The sequence below is a fragment of the Paramisgurnus dabryanus genome, chromosome 7, assembly GCF_030506205.2.
Source record: "Paramisgurnus dabryanus chromosome 7, PD_genome_1.1, whole genome shotgun sequence".
In the NCBI taxonomy this organism is placed as follows: domain Eukaryota; kingdom Metazoa; phylum Chordata; class Actinopteri; order Cypriniformes; family Cobitidae; genus Paramisgurnus; species Paramisgurnus dabryanus.
Window position 1 is genome coordinate 7,544,598 of NC_133343.1, and position 20,733 is coordinate 7,565,330.

A 20,733-nucleotide genomic window follows, 5' to 3' on the forward strand; every position below is an offset into this window, starting at 1 on the left:
GCCAGTTGCGACATTCGAAGGTTCGCTCTTTTCAGATAACTACCACTCAAAACTAATAACACACGGTAACCCGGATGCTGCAAATCAATTTGACAGGTACAGTTTAATATTACACAAAATTAAATCTAAATATGTCTTTTAATAACATATCCGGCATTATATTTACAAATAATAAAAACCAAATATGATTAAACTCTTATCTTAAAGGAAAACACTACCGTTTTTCAATATTTTACTATGTTCTTACCTCAACTTAGATGAATTAATACATACCTATCCTTTTTCAATGTGTGCACTTTTAATCTTTGTACAGCGCTTCTTGAATGCGTTAGCATTTAGCCTAGCCCCATTCATTCCTATGGCTCCACCATTCCTATTGTGCCACCATACTTACTCGTGTAACTACTCATGTAACAGTCTTTAAATTGTGAAAACATGGAAGTGTTTTGTTGGCTTCTAAATTCATCCCTGTTTGGATCCATAGGAATGAATGGGGCTACATTCACGAGGCGCTGTACAAAGATTAAAAGTGCACGCATTGAAAAAAGATGTATTAATTTGTCTAAGTTATGGTAAACTTACAGCCGTAAGCCATGATTTCTATCTGGTTGATCAGAATGTTGTTCCAATAAGGATGTTGATCCAGATGCATTCCCTACCTGACAATATCACAATAACATCAAACTCTTCGCCGCCTTCTCGCTGCACAGCTGATCTTACCACCAGATTCCCAATGACCATGACCATCATAAAGACAACGAGACACATCGACTGTCCAGCCACTTCCATACAGTCCCACATGGTCTCGATCCATTCGCCGCAGAGCACCCGGAACACGATCAGGAAGGAGTGGAAAAAATCGTCCATGTGCCAGCGGGGCAACTCGCAGTCCTCTGAGATCTTGCAGACGCATTCGCGGTAGCTCTTTCCGAACAGCTGCATTCCCACCACGGCGAAAATGAAGACGATGATGGCCAGGACGAGGGTCAGATTCCCCAAAGCACCGACTGAGTTACCGATGATCTTTATCAGCATGTTTAGAGTGGGCCAGGACTTTGCTAGTTTGAAGACTCGTAACTAATGAGACAGAGAAACAGGATAAGAGGATGTTAGAAGAAAGATACGTTGTGGTACATGTTCCTACAGCATGGCACTCGTGGGTTCGATCCCCTAAGAACATACATACTGAAACTCCAAATATAGTACACTGTAAGTTGCTTTGAATAAAAGCTACAAATTCCAAAGACACGTTCCAGTCCATTCTGTTTTGATTTGTGAGCTCAGCGTAACATTTTTAAAACTGAAACGTTGGAGCTAAAGAGGTAAGATGAGGTTACTCACCAGTCTGAAGGAGCGCAACACAGAAAGTCCCTCCACATTGGCCAAACCCAACTCCATGAGACTCAGACTCACGATGATGCCATCAAAGATGTTCCAGCCCTCCTGAAAGTAGTAATATGGGTCTAGTGCGATTACCTTCAGACACATCTCTGCCGTGAAGATCCCAGTGAACACCTGTGTGCAAACACACGCACACATCATCACAACTCACGCACTTCAAGTCCAATTACTAACAACCAACATCAGGAGTGAGTCCTATACAAGTGCACTCACAAATGCATTCGTAAATATGTTGCATTGCAGTTGTTTAATAGACAGAAACGTACCTGTGCAGATCGGATATTGCTTTAGCCACTTATGAGCTTTCCCGATATAGGAAACAGTTGTACCTATTTATAAGACCTTACACGTTATCAGTTTATTAAACATAATTGGATGCTAACTTACCAAATTTCCCACTGACAGCACATGATTGAACTCCTTTGTCATTGGATAGTGTTCCATAGCCATGAAGAGGGTGTTGAGGACAATACAGATGGTTATGGCCAGGTCTACGAACGGATCCATCACGATCATGTTCATAATCTGCTTCACTTTCAACCATGTGGGACAGCAGTCCCAGATCAGAAAGCTGTTGGCAAACTTGTACCAGCAAGGAGGACACTTCTGCCGTGATTCCTCGAGTTCTGTGAACATGATCAATATGGCACCAAATGTTAAAGGATAAGTCAATTTTCTTAAAAAAAAAAAAAAAATGCAGATACTTTACTCACAACAATGTTATCCAAAATGTTAATGTCTTTCTTTGTTCAGTTGAGAAGAAATTATGTTTTTTGAGGAAAACGTTCTAGGATTTTTCTCATTTTAATGGACTTTAATGGACCCCAACATTTAACAGTTTTAATGCAGTTTAAAATGGCAGTTTTAAAGGACTCTGAACGATCTCAAACAAAGCACTATGCCCCAGTGTTTACAAGTGTGGAGGACTGTTCTGACGTTGTTGTGTGTTGAATAATACTAATTTATGTCTTTGTGTCAGTTTATTGTTAAAATGGTCTGCAAATGTGCATTTCATGCAACACATGACCTTTCAACATTAATACACAATTACGTGAGGTCGTACTGGCTGGTCACACAGCCGGAGGAAGAAGAGAAGTTGTGGTTTTTATTTTTATTGCCAAAAATGACAATCATTTTGCTAGATAAGACCCTTATGCCTCGTTTGAGATCATTTAGTCCTTTGAAACTGCATTAAAACTGTTAAGTGTTGGGGTCCATTAAAGTCCATTCAAATGAGAAAAATCCTGGAATATTTTTTTTCTCAAAAAACATAATTTCTTCTCGACTGAACCAAGAAAGACTTCTTTTTTTAAGAAAATGGACTAATCCTTTAAAGGGGATCTTAACACTTTTCCTTCTTAAGTGTTATCTAACAGAAACGGAAGCAGGCTTGTGTGAGGTTTCAGGTTCAAGGCTTCGATAATAGATTACTGTATTACTGCTCTTTTATCTTTTGTGCAGGCTTTGCAATAAGACTGTTATTGAAGGATGGTGTTGACTATGGATGAAAAAAAAAATTTGTGTAAATAAAGAAATGAATAAAAACATAAATGCATAAATAAAGAAATGTATAATTAAATAAATGCAATAACAAATAAATAAATATATAAAGGTAATATTCAACCTTCATCAAAAAATCACGATAATTTATTCACCTTTATGTCATCCAAGATGTTTTTATTTTTTTTCTTCAAAAATAAATTAAGTTTCTGAGGAAAACGTTCCAGGATTTTTCTCCATATAGTGGACCTCAACAGTTGACAGTTTCAATGCAGCTTCAAAGGGCTCTATACGATCCCAACCAAGGCATAAGGTTCTTATCTAGCAAAATAATCGGCATTTACGCCCTTAACAAAAATAACTTTTTAACCACAACTTCTCGTCTTGCACTAGCCGTGTGATGCGCCAGCGCGACCTTACACATTACGTATCACATAGAAAATTCCCGCGCTACATGTGTGAAACGCACATTTGTGGACCCTTTTAAACAATAAACTGACACAAAGACATTAACTAATAATCATTTCACATACAACAACGTTGGAACGGTCCTCTTTCTACATACTTGTAAACACTGAAGCGGTAGTTTTGCACACGTCATGCGTGACCTTTCGACGTGATTACGTAATACGTAAGTTCACGCTGGCTAGTGCAAGACAGGAAGCTGTGGTTAAAAGTGCTTATTTTTTGACGAATATTAAGATTGTTTTGCGAGATAAGACCCTTATTCTTCGGCTGGGATTGTTTAGAGCTTTTTGAAGCTGCATTGAAACTGCAATTTTAAACTGCATTGAAACTGTAAACTGTTGAGGTCCAATAACGTCCAACATATGGAGAAAAATCCTGGACATTTTTCCTCAAAAAACTAAATTTCTTCTCGACTGAACAAAGAAAAACATAAACCTCTTGAATGAAATGGAGGTGAGTAAATTATCCGATTTTTTTATGAAAGTGGAGTAATCCTTTAAGTGTAAATAAATAAATAAATGAATAAATCCATCCACGTATTTTGGTTTTGCTTTTAAAGCATGCAAAAATGTAAAAATAAATTGCAGGACTTGCTTGATGTTAAAAGGGTTATTAAGAGAAATAAAGTTCGGGACCTGATTAATGTTTAAAGAGTTATTCAGAGCGACAAGACTCAAAAAACGATCTTCCTCGCGTGCACACAGAGGCGCGAGTGTGCGACCCCGATATGTAGACATCTCAAGAGTTTTAAAAATATCTGTTTTGACAAGAATTCACGCAGGTAGGACCTATAATCTGTTATATCTGAAGTAAATGTTTGGTTAACTATGGAAAAAATCTGATGTCTTAACATTAAAGATCCTTGCATTATAGTAGATCTTAAAGTTGTCTGTCTCAATGTCAATCAAACAAAAAGAAAGAAAAAAGTTTAACATATTGATATTGTTTTTAACTTTGTGTGTGCTAAATCTATTTATTAAATCTATTATTTTAAGGTATGGATGTGGTAATTTGGAATTTTTCTCAAAATTACCTTTGCTGACTTTGTCAACTTCAAACAGGTTGAAGATTCAACAAGTCATGCATTGTTTTGAAGTTTTTATAATAGAAGTTTTTATTTTTTTGACATAATAGAGAATGTCAAAATATAAACATTTTATAAAATTAGCTGATTCCGACTTAATTTATCAGCACAGCTCACAAACCACGCAGTAGCAAACAGAAATGGAGAAAGGAAAGGGTATTCTGAAAGGAAAATGGATACAAAACAATGGCTGATGGTTCTGTTGAAAATGTAAACAGGCTGGTGTAAACATAAATTTGCATAAAGCATCTATATTTGTCCACACCCATGTTGATTAGAGTATTAAAAAACTGAAAATTGTTAAATTAAGGTAAATTTAGAACATATAAAAATGTGAGATTACTTTGTGATTAATCGCGAGTTAACTCATGAAATCATGCGATTAATCTAGATTAAATATTTAAATCTATTGACAGCCCTAGAATAAACACATAAATGCACAAATAAATAAATGTAGACATAAATAAATAAATTAATTAATAAATGCATAAATAAATAAGTCATTAGTTAAATGCATAAATAAATAAATGCAGATATAAATAAGTAAATAAATAAATAAATATATTGTTTTGTCAAAAGTATCAACTTATAATTGTATTATTTTCTCAATTGTACCATTTGTGTTATACTAAATTTATTTCAATATTTATATATGGATTTCTACATATATTTATTTTTACATTTTTTTATTACATTCATTTTTTGTCTTCCATAGTTGGCAGCAAGTAAGCGTAGTACAGTATTCGCATGCAAATAGAACCTTTTTAATCAAATTTAAAAAGGCAACGAAGCAAAAAAATTGAATATGGTCAAATCTAAATTATGATGTGAAAATAAGTTACATTAAAAGGAAAATGTTAATGATAAAACCCTTTTCTTTATGGTGATAAAACACTCCACTCATGATGGTCATGTGATAATAACATGCAATTGTCTGTTGCTGTAACAAAAACTGACAACATTGTTTTTGAATGGGCCGAAATAATAAAGAAGGTACACTGAATGCTCTGATGACTTTGCCACAATTGATGTTTAATGGGCAATGCAATAAAAAAACCAACCTCAATGTTGTCCTATGTTCATCACACAATGGCTGTATGTTGAAAGGATCATTTACAGGACGTTTGAAAGTGGTATCATGTTACATACAGGGACTAAAATTATGTTTTTACCCCACCAACCTTTTATATGAAAGAAGGATTGAGGGTTTAGTGTGAATGTAACATGTCCCTTATGGAAAAATGTAAGATTGCAGTAACATTACTTCAAAAGTCAGCATTTAAAGGTCACAGCACATGTGTGTGATCCAGTATGTGTACACAGTCTATATGTGTTGTCTATATGTACATGTGCAAACAGGGGATGTTTGTACAGACCTTCCATAGTATTCGTGAGAATGCTGGCCACGCTCAAAGCTCTTTTTCTAGCGACCGTCTCGTCTAGGTAATCTGACGGCTGGTGCGATCCCGAACGCTTCTTGCGTGCGTCAGACTCAGTGGTTGTGCCCTAGAATAAAAGAAAAGTATCGTAAGTAAGGGCATTGTTTTATGCGTCAGGGTTTATGTGAGGTTACTTTAATTTGCTCTACCTCTGGTAACAAACGTCCGATTGGTGATGTTGGCACAGATGTCCCACCCACCAGAGAGACCACGCCATTGCAATCTACGGTGCAGTGCATCTTTCCATTGGCTGGCAGCATGATCCTTGGGGCCAGGCTGCAGTGACTGACAGTGGAGCTCCGCCTCTCGATGCAACGAGGTACGAAGAGCGACCCGCGCCGACTGTCGCTGTCCTCGAATGTGCTGTGCTCGTCATCAGCAAAATCGTTCTCCGAGCCGAAGTCTCGAGCTCGCCCGCGAAAACTGAACAGGCTTGCACGGCTGTTTCTCCTCGGGGAGAAAAGAGAACCGCGAATGCTGAGGAGAGACTGAAGTGAAAGAAAAAGACAAAAATATAAATATAGATGATAAAACTTCAGCTCGGACTTCATTGACAGGGTCACATATATCTAATATTTCATCACTTATCATATTTAATAACTGAACGCCTTAGGATCAAATGATAAACATCACTTAGCAAACTATATGCCCCAAATGAAACAGGAAGTCACCTGATTTGGAGTGGAGCACTTCTTCTCATAAGAGAGTCGGTTAGCGTCTATGGAGAAGCGAAAACCGGGTCGTCTGATGCTGTCCTCTGATGCAGACTTATGAAACTTCTCCTGATCGGCTTTCTCCTCCTCCTCCCGTTGTTTTCTTTTCTTCCTCCTGTTTCGTCGCTCTTTGGCACTCTTGGAGCTGAGTCTGGACCCTCCGGAGGAGCTTTCCTCTGACAAGCCCCCCCTTCCGCTGTACTCCCCGCTCTCTGTTGCTGCTGCTGCGGCAACCTGCCAACCAATCAAGGCACAGGCATGGTTGTCAGGGGCAACCAGGGGTAGTCTTAGTTCAAGCTCACATATCGAAAGCAAAGATAAATAATCGGTAAGTACTAGGAGGAGGAAGATCAGTTTATGTAATGAGAGTAAATTACAGGTATGAGTCGCATTGTTGACGTTTTCCTGTACAATGTTTTATTTTGTTCTCACTGAGTATCACAATGGAACAATCAAAATCTATATATCAACAAACTAAAGAAACATAGAGATTACATCAGTATTACAGAGATATAGACCATACAGAGATATATCTGTCTGTCTGCAAGTCGGTCTTTTGTATGTCTCTCTTTCTGTCTGTCAGTAACTGTCTTTCTATCTGTCTGTCTGCCAGTAAGTCTGTCTCAGTTGTTTGTTAGTTTATCTGTCAGTAACTCTGTATGTCTGTCTTGTCTGTAAGTCTGTCTCTGTCTATCTGTCAGTATCTTTGTCTGTCAGCAAATCTATCTGTCTGTCTGTCAGTACGTGTATCTCTGTCGGTCAGTCTGTGTCTCTGGCTGTCTATCTATCTGTCACTAAATTTGTCTGTAAGCAAATTTATCTGTCTGTCTGTCTGTCAGTAAGTCTGTCTCTGTCTGTCGGTCTTTCTGCCATTTTGTTTGTCTGTCAGTAACTCTTTCTGTCTCTAAATCTGTCTCTGTATGTCTCTCTGTCTGTTTGTCTGTCTGCCAGCAAGTCGGTCTCAGTCGTCTGTCTGTCAATAAGTTTATTTGTCTCTGCCTGTCAGTCATTCTGTCTGTAAGACAATCTACCTGTCTGTCAGACAATCCATCCGTCTGTCTGTCTGTAAATCTGTCTCTGTATGTCTCTCTTTCTGTCTCTCAGTAACTGTCTTTCTAGCTGTCTGTCTGCTGGCAAGTCTGTCTGTCTCAGTCATCTGTTAGTCTGTCTGTTCGTAAGTCTATCTGTCCTTGTCTGCCAGTCTGTCAGTAATTCTGTCTGTCAGCAATCTTTTTGTCTGTCAGTAACTCTGTCTGCCTGTCTCTCTCTCTCTTTCTGTCTGTCAGTAACTGTCTTTCTATCTGTCTGTCTGCCAGCAGGTCTGTCTTAGTCATCTCTTAGTCTGACTGTCTGTAACTCAGTCTATCTTTCGGTAAGTCTGTCTGTCTGCCAGCAAGTCCATCTCAGTCGTCTGTCTGCCAGTAAGTCTATCTGTCTCTGCCTGTCAGTCATTCTATCTGTCAGACAATCTATCTGTCTGTCAACAACTCTGTCTGTCTGTCTGGAAATATGTCTCTGTATGTCTTTTTCTGTCTATCAGTAACTGTCTTTCTATCAGTCTGTCTGCAAGCAAGTCTGTCTGTCTCAATCGTCTGTTAGCCTCTCTGTTCGTAACTCTATATGTCTGTCTATCCGTCATTAAATCTGTCTGTCTGTTAGTAAGTCTATCTGTCTCTCTCTGCCAGTCTGTCAGCAGATCTTTCTATCTGTCAGTAACTCTGTCTGTCTGTCTCTCTTTCTGTCTGTCAGCAAGTCTGTCTCAGTCATCTCTTTGTCTGTTTGTCTGTAACTCTGTCTATCTGTGAGTAAGTCTGTCTGTCTGTCTGCCAGCAAGTCTGTCTCAGTCGTCTGTCTGTCAGTAAGTCTATCTGTCTCTGTGTGTCATTAATTCTGTCTGTCAGACAATCTGTCTGTCAGACAATCTATCTGTCTGTCTGCAACTCTGTTTATCTGTCTGTAAATCTGTCTCTGTATGTCTCTCTTTCTATCTGTCAGTAACTGTCTTTTTATCTGTCTGTCTGTCAGCAAGTCTATCTGTCTCAGAGGTCTGTTAGTTTGTCTGTTCGTAACTCTATATGTCTGCCTTGTCTGTATGTCTGTCTCTGTCTATCTCTCGGTAACTCTGTCTGTTAGTAAGTCTATCTGTCTCTGTCTGTCAGTAATTCTGTCTGTCTGTCTGTCTCTCTTTCTGTCTGCCAGCAAGTCTGTCTCAGTCATCTGTCTATCAGTAAGTCTATCTGTCTCTGTCAGTCAGTTATTCTGTCTGTCAGAAAATCTGTCTCAGTCGTCTGTTAGTGTGTCTGTCTGTCTGTAACTCTGTTTCTGTCTATCTGTCAGTAAGTCTATCTCTAGCTGTCTGTCAGTCTCTCAGTAATTCTGCCTGTCAGTAACTCTGTCTCTGTCTGTCTGTAAGTAACTCTATAGGTCTGTCTCTGTCTGTCTGCAAATTTGTTTGACTGTAAGTAACTCTGTCTGTCTGTCAGTTAGTCTGCCTGTCTATCTTTCTATCTGCAAGTCTGTCTGTCACATTCAGCATTTCTGAGTTATTCTGCTTCTCAGTCTTTTTCACTCGTTACTCTCTTTTTCATGTTCACTAAGAGAAAATAACACTCCCTCACTCCCTCTCTCTATCTCATTACTGTCGGTTTCCATGGCGACAGGACAGTGTTAGTCGCAGCTATGTGGCTGAGAAACTTAAGAGATGATGAAGGCAGAAGATCAAAGACAAGGAAACAAATATGAAATAATGATTATAATAAAAATAACAAAACAATCTGGAGATATCATTAAATCAACACAAAAACTGTAAATACTGTCAGTGGATTCAGCTCTTAATAAATGTATACATGTATATGTATGTGTGTATGTGTGTGTGTGTGTGTGTGTGTGTGTGTGTGTGTGTGTGTGTGTGTGTGTGTGTGTGTGTGTGTGTGTGTGTGCTACCTGTGCCTCCTCCTGCTGTCTCTTTAGCTGTTCCAGCATGGCTTGAAATTCTTCCTCCTTCTGTTGGGCCTCCTCTATAGTGGCCTGGTTTTGCTCATCATATGCCATGGCCACCACAGCCAGGATGAGATTTACCAGATAGAAGGAGCCCAGGAAGATTACCAGCACAAAGAAAATCATGTAGGGCTTTCCAGCTGCACGTAGGGTCTGCATAAGCGAGGGAGGAGTGAGAGAGAGACAATTATCCACGTACCAAATGGAAAAAATTGAAAAGCAGCGTTTAAATGAAAAAGCCTGTTGGTTATGGTCAAATGTCTTAAAGGAGTTAAAGGGCCTAGTATTTAAAAGGACAGGATGTTTGGATGGGGTCTAATATCTATAATGACTTAAGGGTGTGGCCTAGTATTTTCCGAAGGATGTTGTGTCAAATGCCTATAAAAAATATAGAAGTGCAGTTATTACAGAAGGATGTCTGGTGTGCTGTCTATGTCTAAAAGAAGATTTAGGGGGAGTGGCCTTATATTTACAGAAAGATGTTAGAGTGTGGTCTAATGCATATAAGAATATAGGGGTGTTGCTTAGTCATTACAAGACCCGGGGTTAAGCGCATCTTGAAAATCCCTCGAGTTAGCAGCACATAAACAGGTGGTCTAGACTCTAGACTACACAGAAGAAGGCAGCGGGCGTGGCCTGTACTTTAATTTTTGTGTGGTTTAATCCCTATAGGAGTATAAATGGGCCTGGAGGAGAACTCACAGTTCTGTGGTTTTATTCCAAGATGAGAATATTGGGACATGGCAATAAATATATAATACATTTGACTAGAAGGTGAGGTAATGGTTGTACCTGCTGATAGAGATTTTCCCAGAAGTCTTGCGTCATGAGTCTGAAGAGCGAGAGGAAGGCCCAGCCGAACGTATCAAAGCTTGTGTAGCCGTAGTCAGGATTACGACCACCTTTTATACATGAGAAGCCCTCTGGACACTGCCTGTAAGTCCATCCAAACAGAGATTTTCAGTCCATTCAGTGAGAATCAGAAAGTCATTTAGTTCACAAGGCCCATAGATGACATCATATACATCTGTTAAATGCATTTGTTAGCATAAACTAACAATGAACCTCATCATTTATTGTTATTTAAAAAACAATACAATTGTTCATGTTAATTCACTGTGCATTAACTAAATAAATTAAGTTTATTTAAATGTTAAATGTGTAAAATGAATATCCCCTAAAATGAAAATCCTAGAATCGCCCGTTAACAGTTACAACTTTATATTTTAAAAATTTATAGTAAATAATAAAATTACCATGAGTTAAAAATAAATGATGTAGACGTATTGTTAGTTCATGTTTGATAATGCATGATCAAATATTAGGGGTGTGACGATCACAAAACTCACGGTTCGGATCACATTACGGTTTTTGAGGCACAGATCGGATCATTTTTCAGACCAGCAAAAAAAGGGGTGGGAAAAATCGAATAACAAATAAAGAAATTACAAATTTATAAAAAAGAAAAAAAATTGCACATTAAGTAAGGTCTAAAATTAGCATTAGGTATAGAAATCGAATCGAATGAATTATAACACTGTCTTAATTGTATACGTTAAATATAATGATTATGTTTTAGAGCTACAAAAGTGATTTTCTCTTTGTCTTGGGTTGTTTGATTAACATTAATGACACGGACTTAAGTAGGTTAATTGAGGTTACTGTCTCTTTAATAATATATGCACTGGTTTCTGACTGTAATCTATACATAAACTTAAGACATTAAAAAAAAAATTTATTAGAAAAAGAATACTGTGGAGATCATTTTGTTTGTATGTGCCCTGTCAAGAACAGAAAGATTTTAATGTTCGCTTGCTTTTTGAAACGCGTCTCTCCGTGTGTGCACTTTTGAGTACAGTTAAACGCGCGTTCGCACACAGACGATGGGTGAATTCGTTAAAAAACGTTATGTCGTTTTTCCACTGCTTTATTTCCAAATGTATTTTAAATGGACTGAGACACAGCAGCACAACTCTCTCTAAAGTTTACACATCAAGAGTTCTGACGGTATAGGGATGATCACGTCTGATTGGAGCTGAACCAGACACATTCAACCGCATGTGCGTCTGTACTGTCCCTATTCCCTAACTTTCCCTATTTAAATTTGTGTATTACTCTGCAAATCGCATGCGAGCCGAACCGTGGGTCAAACTGCGATCCGTCAAGCCACTATCAAATATTATGTATATTGTAAAATATCATACCCTGCATCGCTAGAATTTCCACACAGCAAAGCATCTCTACGGCCTGGGAGGTAATAATAATTGTCTGAAAAGGGAAAAGGAAAAATTTCAGAAAACACAATACAAGGATAAGGAGACCACAGTCACACACGCACGCACGCACACACACACACAGTATACAGTATGTTTCTGGCTTTAAAAGTTGTAGCTTGAAGGAAATGTATGACTCTAAATTAAGCCCAGACCTTGAACAACACAGTCTGCAAGGCAACACACAGACACAGTGGTAAGTGTGCTTAAAGCACTGGATGACTCATTTTTCTTGGGCCAGTGGATCACTCCTTACACCCGCAGGAAAGTGTAGTGTCTCCAAGCATCTCAACAGCACACACACACACAGTCTTCACTTACTCTTATCACTAATGTACTCCGTCCAGTTGAAGGTGGAGCCGGGCAGTTCTAAGCTGTAGTTGAACCGGTCTGTTGTGTTTTCTGTGCCATTGATCGGTATCCTCACACACTTCTGCCTCAGGTTTCCCATGAAGAGCTGCAGTCCGATCAGAGCAAACACGCTCAGACAGAAGACCGTCAGGATCATCACGTCTGACAGCTTCTTCACGGACTGGATCAAAGCGCCAACGATGGTCTTCAGCCCTGAGGGACACGTAGCGGTGGTCACAAATGCTCACAAACACATTGTGATAGTGAAAAGGAAAGCTATTTTGAAAACATAAAGGTGCTATAAAAGGTTCTTTGCAGCGATGCCATAGAAGAACCATTGTTCTTTAAAAAACCTTTCAGTCAATGGTCATTTGTAGAGCCTTTATCTATTACAAAAACCTTTTGTGTAACAGGACGCTTCTGTGGTGGTTCTTCATGGAACCATACAGCCGGTCAAAGAACCTTTTAGGAACCTTTATTTTTAAGAGTGTAGTTTCACTAGGAAGCATGTTGCTTTTATTTAATACTGTATGTACAAATAAAAATGTTTCTGTCATCCTAATGCTCATTTAATTTAAAGTCAAAATAAATGATGAAAATAGTTCACCCAAAAGAATTTCATTTAGCCAATATGTCCTTTAAAGGGATAGTTCACTCAAAAATAAAAATTCTGTCATCATTTATTCACTCTCATGTTGTTACAAACCTTTACAAATTTCGTTGTTCTGAATAACACAAAGGAAGATATTTTGAGAAATGTTTAGAACCAAACCATTCGTGGACCCCATTTATTTCCATAATATTCTTTGTTTCTACTATAGAAGTGAATGGGGGATGACCGAGGGGCAACCTTCCGATCTCTCTGATGAAGCCAATACGGAAGTGACTTAAACTGCAATTCATCGACTGGCAGCTTGAGGCAGGCTCCAAAGGGGAGTCAATTCCCATAGACCACCATGTTAAAAATGCCCAACTTTACAGTAGAAAATAATATGTTTACAGCCTCGTACATGAAGTGTTTTTGGTATGTACAGCTAAGTTTGCCCTTCATGACAACTGTGAGAGGGGTGAATTTTTTTGTAACTCATCCGTTTAAATTATATTAAGCCTTAAACTTTTGCATAATTAAGGGCGTGGTCACTTGAGTGAGGGGTGAACGGTCACTGCTGTCACTAGAATCGAGCTAGAAGGGCGTGGTAGCAGCAACCAGCCACCTCAGCTTCACCCATGTCCCGCCTCTTTACCCATTTTCGATTTCCGCGAGTGATTCGCGGTGATGCGTAGCCAAGATGGCGATGGCAGGCAACGCCTACTTTAAGCTTCAAAAACGATCTTCACAAACCAATGGGTGACGTCAAGGAGACTACATCCATATTTTTACAGTCTATGGGGATGACAGAATTTTCCTTTTTAGGTGAACTATCCCTTTAATGTCCCTCAAGCTATTTCAAACATTTTGCGTTAAAAAAACTACATAAACGCAGTATATTTCAAAAGGTTTAAAGTCCATGTAAAGTCAGATATTAAATGTGTTTTCCGTATGTCACACCACAGAAAAATGTGTTAACCACCCAGTCAAATTTGACTGATTAAAAAAAAAACGGCAAGCAAAATAAGTTATCAAAATCCTGAAACCACACCCACGTGCGGGAAAGCTACCGTCTTTCTGAACTTTCAAATACCGCTACAACTTGAATGGATGCTCGCAATTGTGTGAGGGGTCATCGTTTTAGCCCCGCCCAAATAATAATTCTGAACACAAAAATGTGGATAAACTGTTTAATGGTGTGACACCACAATTCAGTACTACACAGCTCACAGTCTACGTAGCGTATTTCTGTAATTCTCTGAAATGACTTACACAGACTTTAAGTATTATAAAAATATTATTAAAGGTGCCAAAGAATGCCTTGAAATAATGTTAACTTGTTCTCTACAGTCTACATACAAGGCATGTGGTTTTACTTAGTACAAACATTATCCAGAAATGTTTTTTACATGTCCATTTATAACCCTGGGATTTCCCATAAAAATGAAATGGTCTAATATTACCTTTTTTGAAAGGGTCATGAATAATAATGTTGAGCTCTGCTCTGATTGGCTGCTTCACAGAGCAGCTCCTTTCAGTAGCTCTATGTGTATGTAAACAGACCTTATGTTTGAACCTGTATCAGACGAAGATACGCAATTTGAGGAAAAATCAGTTGTTTGGAGATTGTTATTGGACGTTTCTGATTATTTTTTCAGTTTGGACCTGCAAAACGTAACTGTAACGTCAATAGTACTAACTTCCGCCTAAACACTAGCGTGTAGCATTAACTAGCATATAACACTAACTCAGCAATTACAACTGTTTTTAGCATTGTAGCATTGTTATTAATTTAATGTGTAATTTCACTACCCAGACTCACAAGGTTTCGTGATATAGTCACGTAAATTTTTTATTATTTTTTCCGTGATATTATCACAAATTTCCGTGTTTTTTGTGATCGTATAACGAATTCCTGTTTTTATGTGATTATCATGTATTGGTTACTCAACTGCTTTTTCCTATTTTCAAACCATTGTCACTTCGGTTTAGGGTTAGATTTGGTGCTTGCATTAGAATGTCAATTGATATATTGGTTTATACTATTTTTTCTGATTTATTTTTTATATGTCACCTGGCGTTAGGGTTAGATTTGGGATGTCATTTTATGTAAATCTAACCCTAAACCGAAGCGACAATGATAAAAACAATAGGACAAAACAGTGGAGTAACCAATACGTGATAATCACAAGAAAACAGGAATTTGTTAAACGATCACAAAAAAACGCGGAAATTCGTGATAATATCACGAAAAAAGAATCAAAAATTTAAGTGACTATATAACAAAATTTCGTGAGACTGGGCTGAATTTAATGTTGTGTGTGTGTACATCACAACAGTAATGTCACATTTGGTGTTATGTTGAGATTGTCGTGTCTTTTGCATGCATGAGGTTTACATAAGAAGGAGGAAACAATCGTGTTTGAGGCTCATGATAATGTCACTATGAGGCTGTTTACACTTGGCATTAACATGCGTTTTCGGATCACAAGTGGACGACGTTAATGCCAGGTGTAAACGGTGTTCAAAACGTTTTGAGTTTGTCCACTTTTGACCACTTTCAACCACATCCAGAGGTAGTCGAAACCACTTTCGATCGGATTGCTTTGGAGTTGCGGAACGCATATGTGGTTGAATGTGTTCGAACAGCCACTCGCGACCGCCTTCTCTCCGCCCATTTATCTAATCTGAGGTATTAAACACAAGTTTTACGTCTTTTTTCGACTTCTGGCGTGAACATACGGTGAACAGCGCTATTTTTAGCCTGTCATTGATACAACTAAAGCGGCTGATCTCCGTAGTTTCGTTTTGAAAGCGTGTGAAAGTTGCGCGATCCTATTTCATCAATTGCGCTGAAAAGAAAGCTCTTTCATACACACGTACAAAACACTGTGCAGCATGTTTACTTGCTAAACAAGCAGCGGACTCCGACATAATATTAGTTTGCGTCCATATAAACTCATAATTACTCGCGTTCACGTTTGAATGACAGCAGAGAGACTCGCCCACCGTCTCACAGACCATCCCCTCACAGTATTCTTGACAGAAGCGGTCGAAACTGGATAAAAGAGACGGATTTAAATACCAGGTGTAAACGTAATGTTTCTCTCTCGTCCACTTGTGATCCGATCGATGAAAACACATCTTAATACCAAGTGTAAACAGCCCCTAACATGTACAGAGCTCGTATTATTTATCTATGGGTAGATAAATACAGTTTACATTCTATGGCACCTTTAATATTGTGTAAATAATATTAATTTTGCAAAAGCAAAACACGCCGCACAAGTTTGATTGTGACATTTGAAATTGCTTTAGAAGACTCTATATATAGAGTCCTGTTTGCCATTGCATCTGGGTCCAAAAATGTTCCATTCGTTTTCCATAAATAAAAACATTTTGAAATGAATGTGTTTGAAATGACATGAGGGTGGGAAAAAGAGCTTATTTTTGGGTGAACTGCTCTCTGTAGTATCTATCATGAGACAACAACATCATATTTTTACTCTTTTTTTTTTCAAATTTATCATAGCATAAAGCTAGCAAAGCATTATAAATTAGTAAAAAGAAAGCAATCAAAAGCTTTTGGTGACCAAAAGCTTCTAATATACGAAGCTTCAAACATTAGTGCGAGTTAGTTGAATGAATGTTTGTGTTATTAACAACATTTAAGCATGCAGTGTAAGTCTGCGTGTATTGCATGTGCGTGCGTGTGTTTGTGTGCATCACGGCAGCGCCCGTCCGTGTTTCACACACACACACATCCCAGTATATAACAGACACAAACGACGGTGCGCATGCACACAGAAGTCAAACAGAGGAGCAGTGAAGAGCAGAGGGTCTCAGATTTTCTATCTCAGCCTATAGGCTTCAGCAATGTCTCATGCAAAAAAAACAACACAAATTAAAAACGCCCCGTTGTCTATTTCCCAAGGCATGATATGGGAGACCTTTCCCAAAGCATGATGGTCTTTGGGAAATAACAGAGCAGAGCCTGACGATATAAGGAGAACTACAGAATGTGCTTTTAAAAGCCTGGAATCCCGTTTTTATGCCCGAGCGGATTCCTGCTTTCTCTGACGCCGAGAGCGGCAGAATGAGAGAGAGAGGCCAGCGGAGAAGGGAATGAAGTAAGCCAGAAACTCGGATGGAGAGAGTGTCCGCCTAGGAGCTAGCCCTCACCTGGGATCACTGATATAGTTTTGAGTGCTCGTAAAACCCTGAAGGTTCTCAGTGCTGAGACATTGCCCAGATCCACAAATTCTGTTACATATCTGTAGGGAGGGGGGGGGTCAAACACACACACGCACACACAAACACACGCACACATTAGGACGGGACAGGGCAGCAGAGGAATACGTCACACGGAGACACACGCCTGACTGACACCTGTGTTCGCGCACACAACGCATGCGCACGTCTATATAGACACACACACACGCACACACATCCCTTACCTGGGATGACTGAAATAGTTTTCAAAGCTCTGAGCACTCTGAAAGTGCGGAGAGCTGACACATTGCCTAGGTTTACAAACTCAGTTACATACCTGTTGAATCAAATAGAGAGTTACCACATTTCACACGCGCGCACGCACACACACATCGTCAACAGACATACTCACAGAACCATTATGGATTCACCAGATTTCCGAGCTCAGATATCAATGTGTCCAAAACTATCCGCGTAAACTCTCATTAATGCTTCAACCCGGTGAGGTACCGTCCTGCAGACTTCAACAGCTCCAACACACCTGTCAGTAATTATCAAGCTAAAATCTGCAGGACGGTAGCTCACCGGGAGAAGGGTTGGAGACGCTTGATATAGAGTATATAATATGTATTTATTTTTAAATCACGAACATTAAAGGCATCCGATACTCACGCCATCAGAATGACGCTAAAATCCAGCCAGTTCCAGGGATCCCTCAGGAAAGTGAACTTCCCAACGCAGAAGCCCCGTGCCAGGATCTTAATAAGGGACTCGAATGTGTAGATCCCTGTGAAGGTGTACCTAAACAACATGTCATGCATATGACTCAAAACATAAAGGCAAAGTATGGAAGCATCTCACCCCCAAAGGAAGGCAAAACAAATGGTTTGGAAGTAGATGCTAACTTAACAAACAAGCTATGCAACTACCCCATGCACTAAAGTTGTGGACATCTGAGGTAAAATAGTGACTTACTCCACATTTTTGGCCCAATCTGGGGGATTGCTGAGGGTCATAAAGATGCAGTTGGTCAAGATTGTGCACATGATCACAAAACTGAACATCGTAAGAAGCGGTCAAGGAATATGCACGAAAAACAAATAACCACACACAAATAGGTACGTGTATAAAAACCCACTTACACCCAATCTCAGCTCGGTACTGACCCACAATCTCCTCGTCTAATGCATATGGGATACAAAACCGGAAAGCAAAATCTTCCAAACATTTCCTTACTGATTTTTGCATGAACAAAACATTTGTGGAGTCTGATATGCATTTACGTCAAATAAACAGACACTAAACTCTACAAAAACAAAATAAGTGAGTTTTGGTCGCTTTACATATTCAGGGTTCCCACATCTTAGTTAACTTCAAATTCAAGGATCTGTCAAAGACTTTCCAGGTCCAATACCCTCAAATTCAAGGACTAAATGTGGGGACACATTTTAAGTGAGAGCAAGGTTACACCGTGTTACCTTTTAAGATACATTGTTACAGTTCACTTTCGAGGGAACTTATGTTACGTCACTACGGTGACACTTTGGGGACGCCTCCAGGGGTGAGTGCATCTGAAACTAATGGTGAGGCTTAACGACAAATACAGGTTGACGCGGGCCCCAGGAAGTATATCGCTATCTGAAATATTGCCAAAAACGGCGTTATAGGGACGCAGGAAGTATGACAAGGGAGACGCAGCGTCTCGTTCCCTTCTCGTAACCAAAGGCGTTTTCATGTATCAAACACAACTATGCAAAAAAGCATCAAAAACTTCCCAGGGCCTTGAATTTTTTTCTCAAATTCACAAACTTTCAAGGATTTCAAAGACCCGCAGGAGAACCCTGCATATTGTTTCTTAAGCAAGATGTTCTCCGATGTGAGACTAATATGTTAATAAGTTTGTGTACATCTGCTCAAGTGGTAAAGGATATGAATGCACCAGGATCCTGATGGAGATTCTCCTCAAAGGATTGAAGGGGCTCAAAATGTACACGGCCGACGTAGCGTTAAAGCGGAATATGGCCTTCCCGCGATTCAATACTATAAAGGTCTGAAACAGAAACGAGGGATTGTGGTTACACTGCACACGCTTTGTCTTCACAATCTGTTTTTAAGTCTGTTAAAAAAAGTTGTTATATACATTAACTACCAGTACACAGAATTTTCAAACTGAGGTGGCGCTAACACCAAGACTTTTCACTCCTTACTATCCGTTTCATATTCGTCTAATTCAAACCTCATACTTTTTGGTTGCTGTAGTAAGTGTCCAGGTCCTCCAGCGGGACGGACACCATGTTGGGCGGAATGTCTCCGTAGATGAATGGCAGGGACTTGCCCGCCTCCAGATCGCTGTTGGGTTTGGGCCCGTTTTCGTCATCTTCATCGGGCCGTCTCCCGCCTTTGGGCCGTTGGGCTGCCTCATCTGCGATGCGGCGCTCGATAGCAGCGAGAGACTCGGGCGTGAAGGGCCGGAAGCTGTCGGGTCCGGGTGGAACGAGAAGCTGAGCAGCCATATTGACATCCTGCTATGGTAGCTGAACCAGCTGGATCTCAGGTCACTCTGGGAGCTGAAGGAACGAGATCACATGATCAATAAACAACATACGGCGGACTCAACAGGAGCTTAAATGCTAAGAGTAAGCCCAGTCAAAATATGAAATAACCAACATAGATTTTTTCCACAAAGATCAAGATCATCACACTTCGTATTACAGGTCATATTTACAGAATTTATTACAGAAACTTCAAACATGGACTATTTGAATTGTTACTTAGTGATGTCAATACAGTAATGCTCTATGACGCTAGCTGGTTAATAAAAGCAGGATTTGTTAGTAGGTTTCAGGGTTCCCACACCTTAGTTAACTTTAAATTCAAGGACTTTTCAAGGACTTTCCAGGTCAAATACCCTCGAATTCAAGGACTAAATGTTGGGACACATTTTAAGTGAGAGCAAGGTTACCTTGTGTTACCTTTAAAGATACATTGTTACAGTTCCCTTTCGAGGAACTCACGCTTTGGGGACGACTCCAAAGGTAAGTGCGTCTGAATGTGTATATCAAATTTAACCAAGGGTGATGCTTAACGTCAAATACAGGGTGACGCGGAAGCCAGGAAGTCGCTATCTGAAATATTGCCAAAGACGGCGTTACAGGGACGCAGCAAATATGGCAAGGGAGACGCAGCGTCTCGTTCCCTTCTCAGGGAACAACAGTTACATACGTAACCGAGACGTTTTTATGTCAAACACAACTTTGCAAAAAAGCATTTTGGTATGAATCAACATTTGCATACAGAAGATATAAGCATTTAAAGCGAACAGGTTAGCACGTGTGCTTAAAAAATCTAGAATTTTTATGATATTATCCTACACTACACAGGGAATAATATGGATTTTTTCCAGAAAACTTCTTGCATAAAATAGATTCAAGCACTTTCAATGACCTGTTGCTATGTATGAATATTTTTAAAAACTTGCCAGGGCCTTGAATTTTTCCCCCCAGATTCATAAACTTTCAAGGATTTCGAGGACCCGTGGAAACCCTGGGTTTGGATGTTTTTGTGTGTTTTTATATAGACACAGGAGAAGATTTTATAAATGGGTAGCTGAGACATAGGCGTTACCCATTTATTTTACATTAATAATTAAGATATATGAATGCTTTTAATAAATGCTTCCGTAACCTAATAGGTTGTCAAACACCAT

The 20,733-nt window shown here is 39.3% G+C and overlaps 1 protein-coding gene across 4 annotated transcripts in view; it reads right to left on the reverse strand.

The window, feature by feature from the left end:
* The window catches only part of scn1lab (sodium channel, voltage-gated, type I like, alpha b), a 55,155-nt gene that overhangs the window by 29,885 nt on the left and 4,537 nt on the right, over positions 1-20,733 (reverse strand). For 2 of the 4 annotated variants that reach the window (XM_073815356.1, XM_073815355.1), the window contains exons 2-16: positions 19,271-19,594; positions 18,959-19,077; positions 18,003-18,092; positions 17,700-17,828; positions 16,998-17,089; positions 12,197-12,439; positions 11,807-11,870; positions 10,395-10,536; positions 9,549-9,755; positions 6,564-6,839; positions 6,042-6,380; positions 5,830-5,959; positions 1,789-2,027; positions 1,342-1,515; positions 721-1,077 (exon numbers count right to left, since the gene is read on the reverse strand). In XM_073815356.1, coding sequence (XP_073671457.1) covers positions 721-1,077; positions 1,342-1,515; positions 1,789-2,027; positions 5,830-5,959; positions 6,042-6,380; positions 6,564-6,839; positions 9,549-9,755; positions 10,395-10,536; positions 11,807-11,870; positions 12,197-12,439; positions 16,998-17,089; positions 17,700-17,828; positions 18,003-18,092; positions 18,959-19,077; positions 19,271-19,540 — 2,871 coding nt within the window. In that variant the 5' untranslated portion in view covers positions 19,541-19,594. Of the gene's footprint in view, positions 1-720; positions 1,078-1,341; positions 1,516-1,788; positions 2,028-5,829; positions 5,960-6,041; positions 6,381-6,563; positions 6,840-9,548; positions 9,756-10,394; positions 10,537-11,806; positions 11,871-12,196; positions 12,440-16,997; positions 17,090-17,272; positions 17,365-17,699; positions 17,829-18,002; positions 18,093-18,169; positions 18,336-18,958; positions 19,078-19,270; positions 19,595-20,733 lie in introns of those variants that run through there. The other 2 variants (XM_073815357.1, XM_073815358.1) reach the window with 2 other exon arrangements.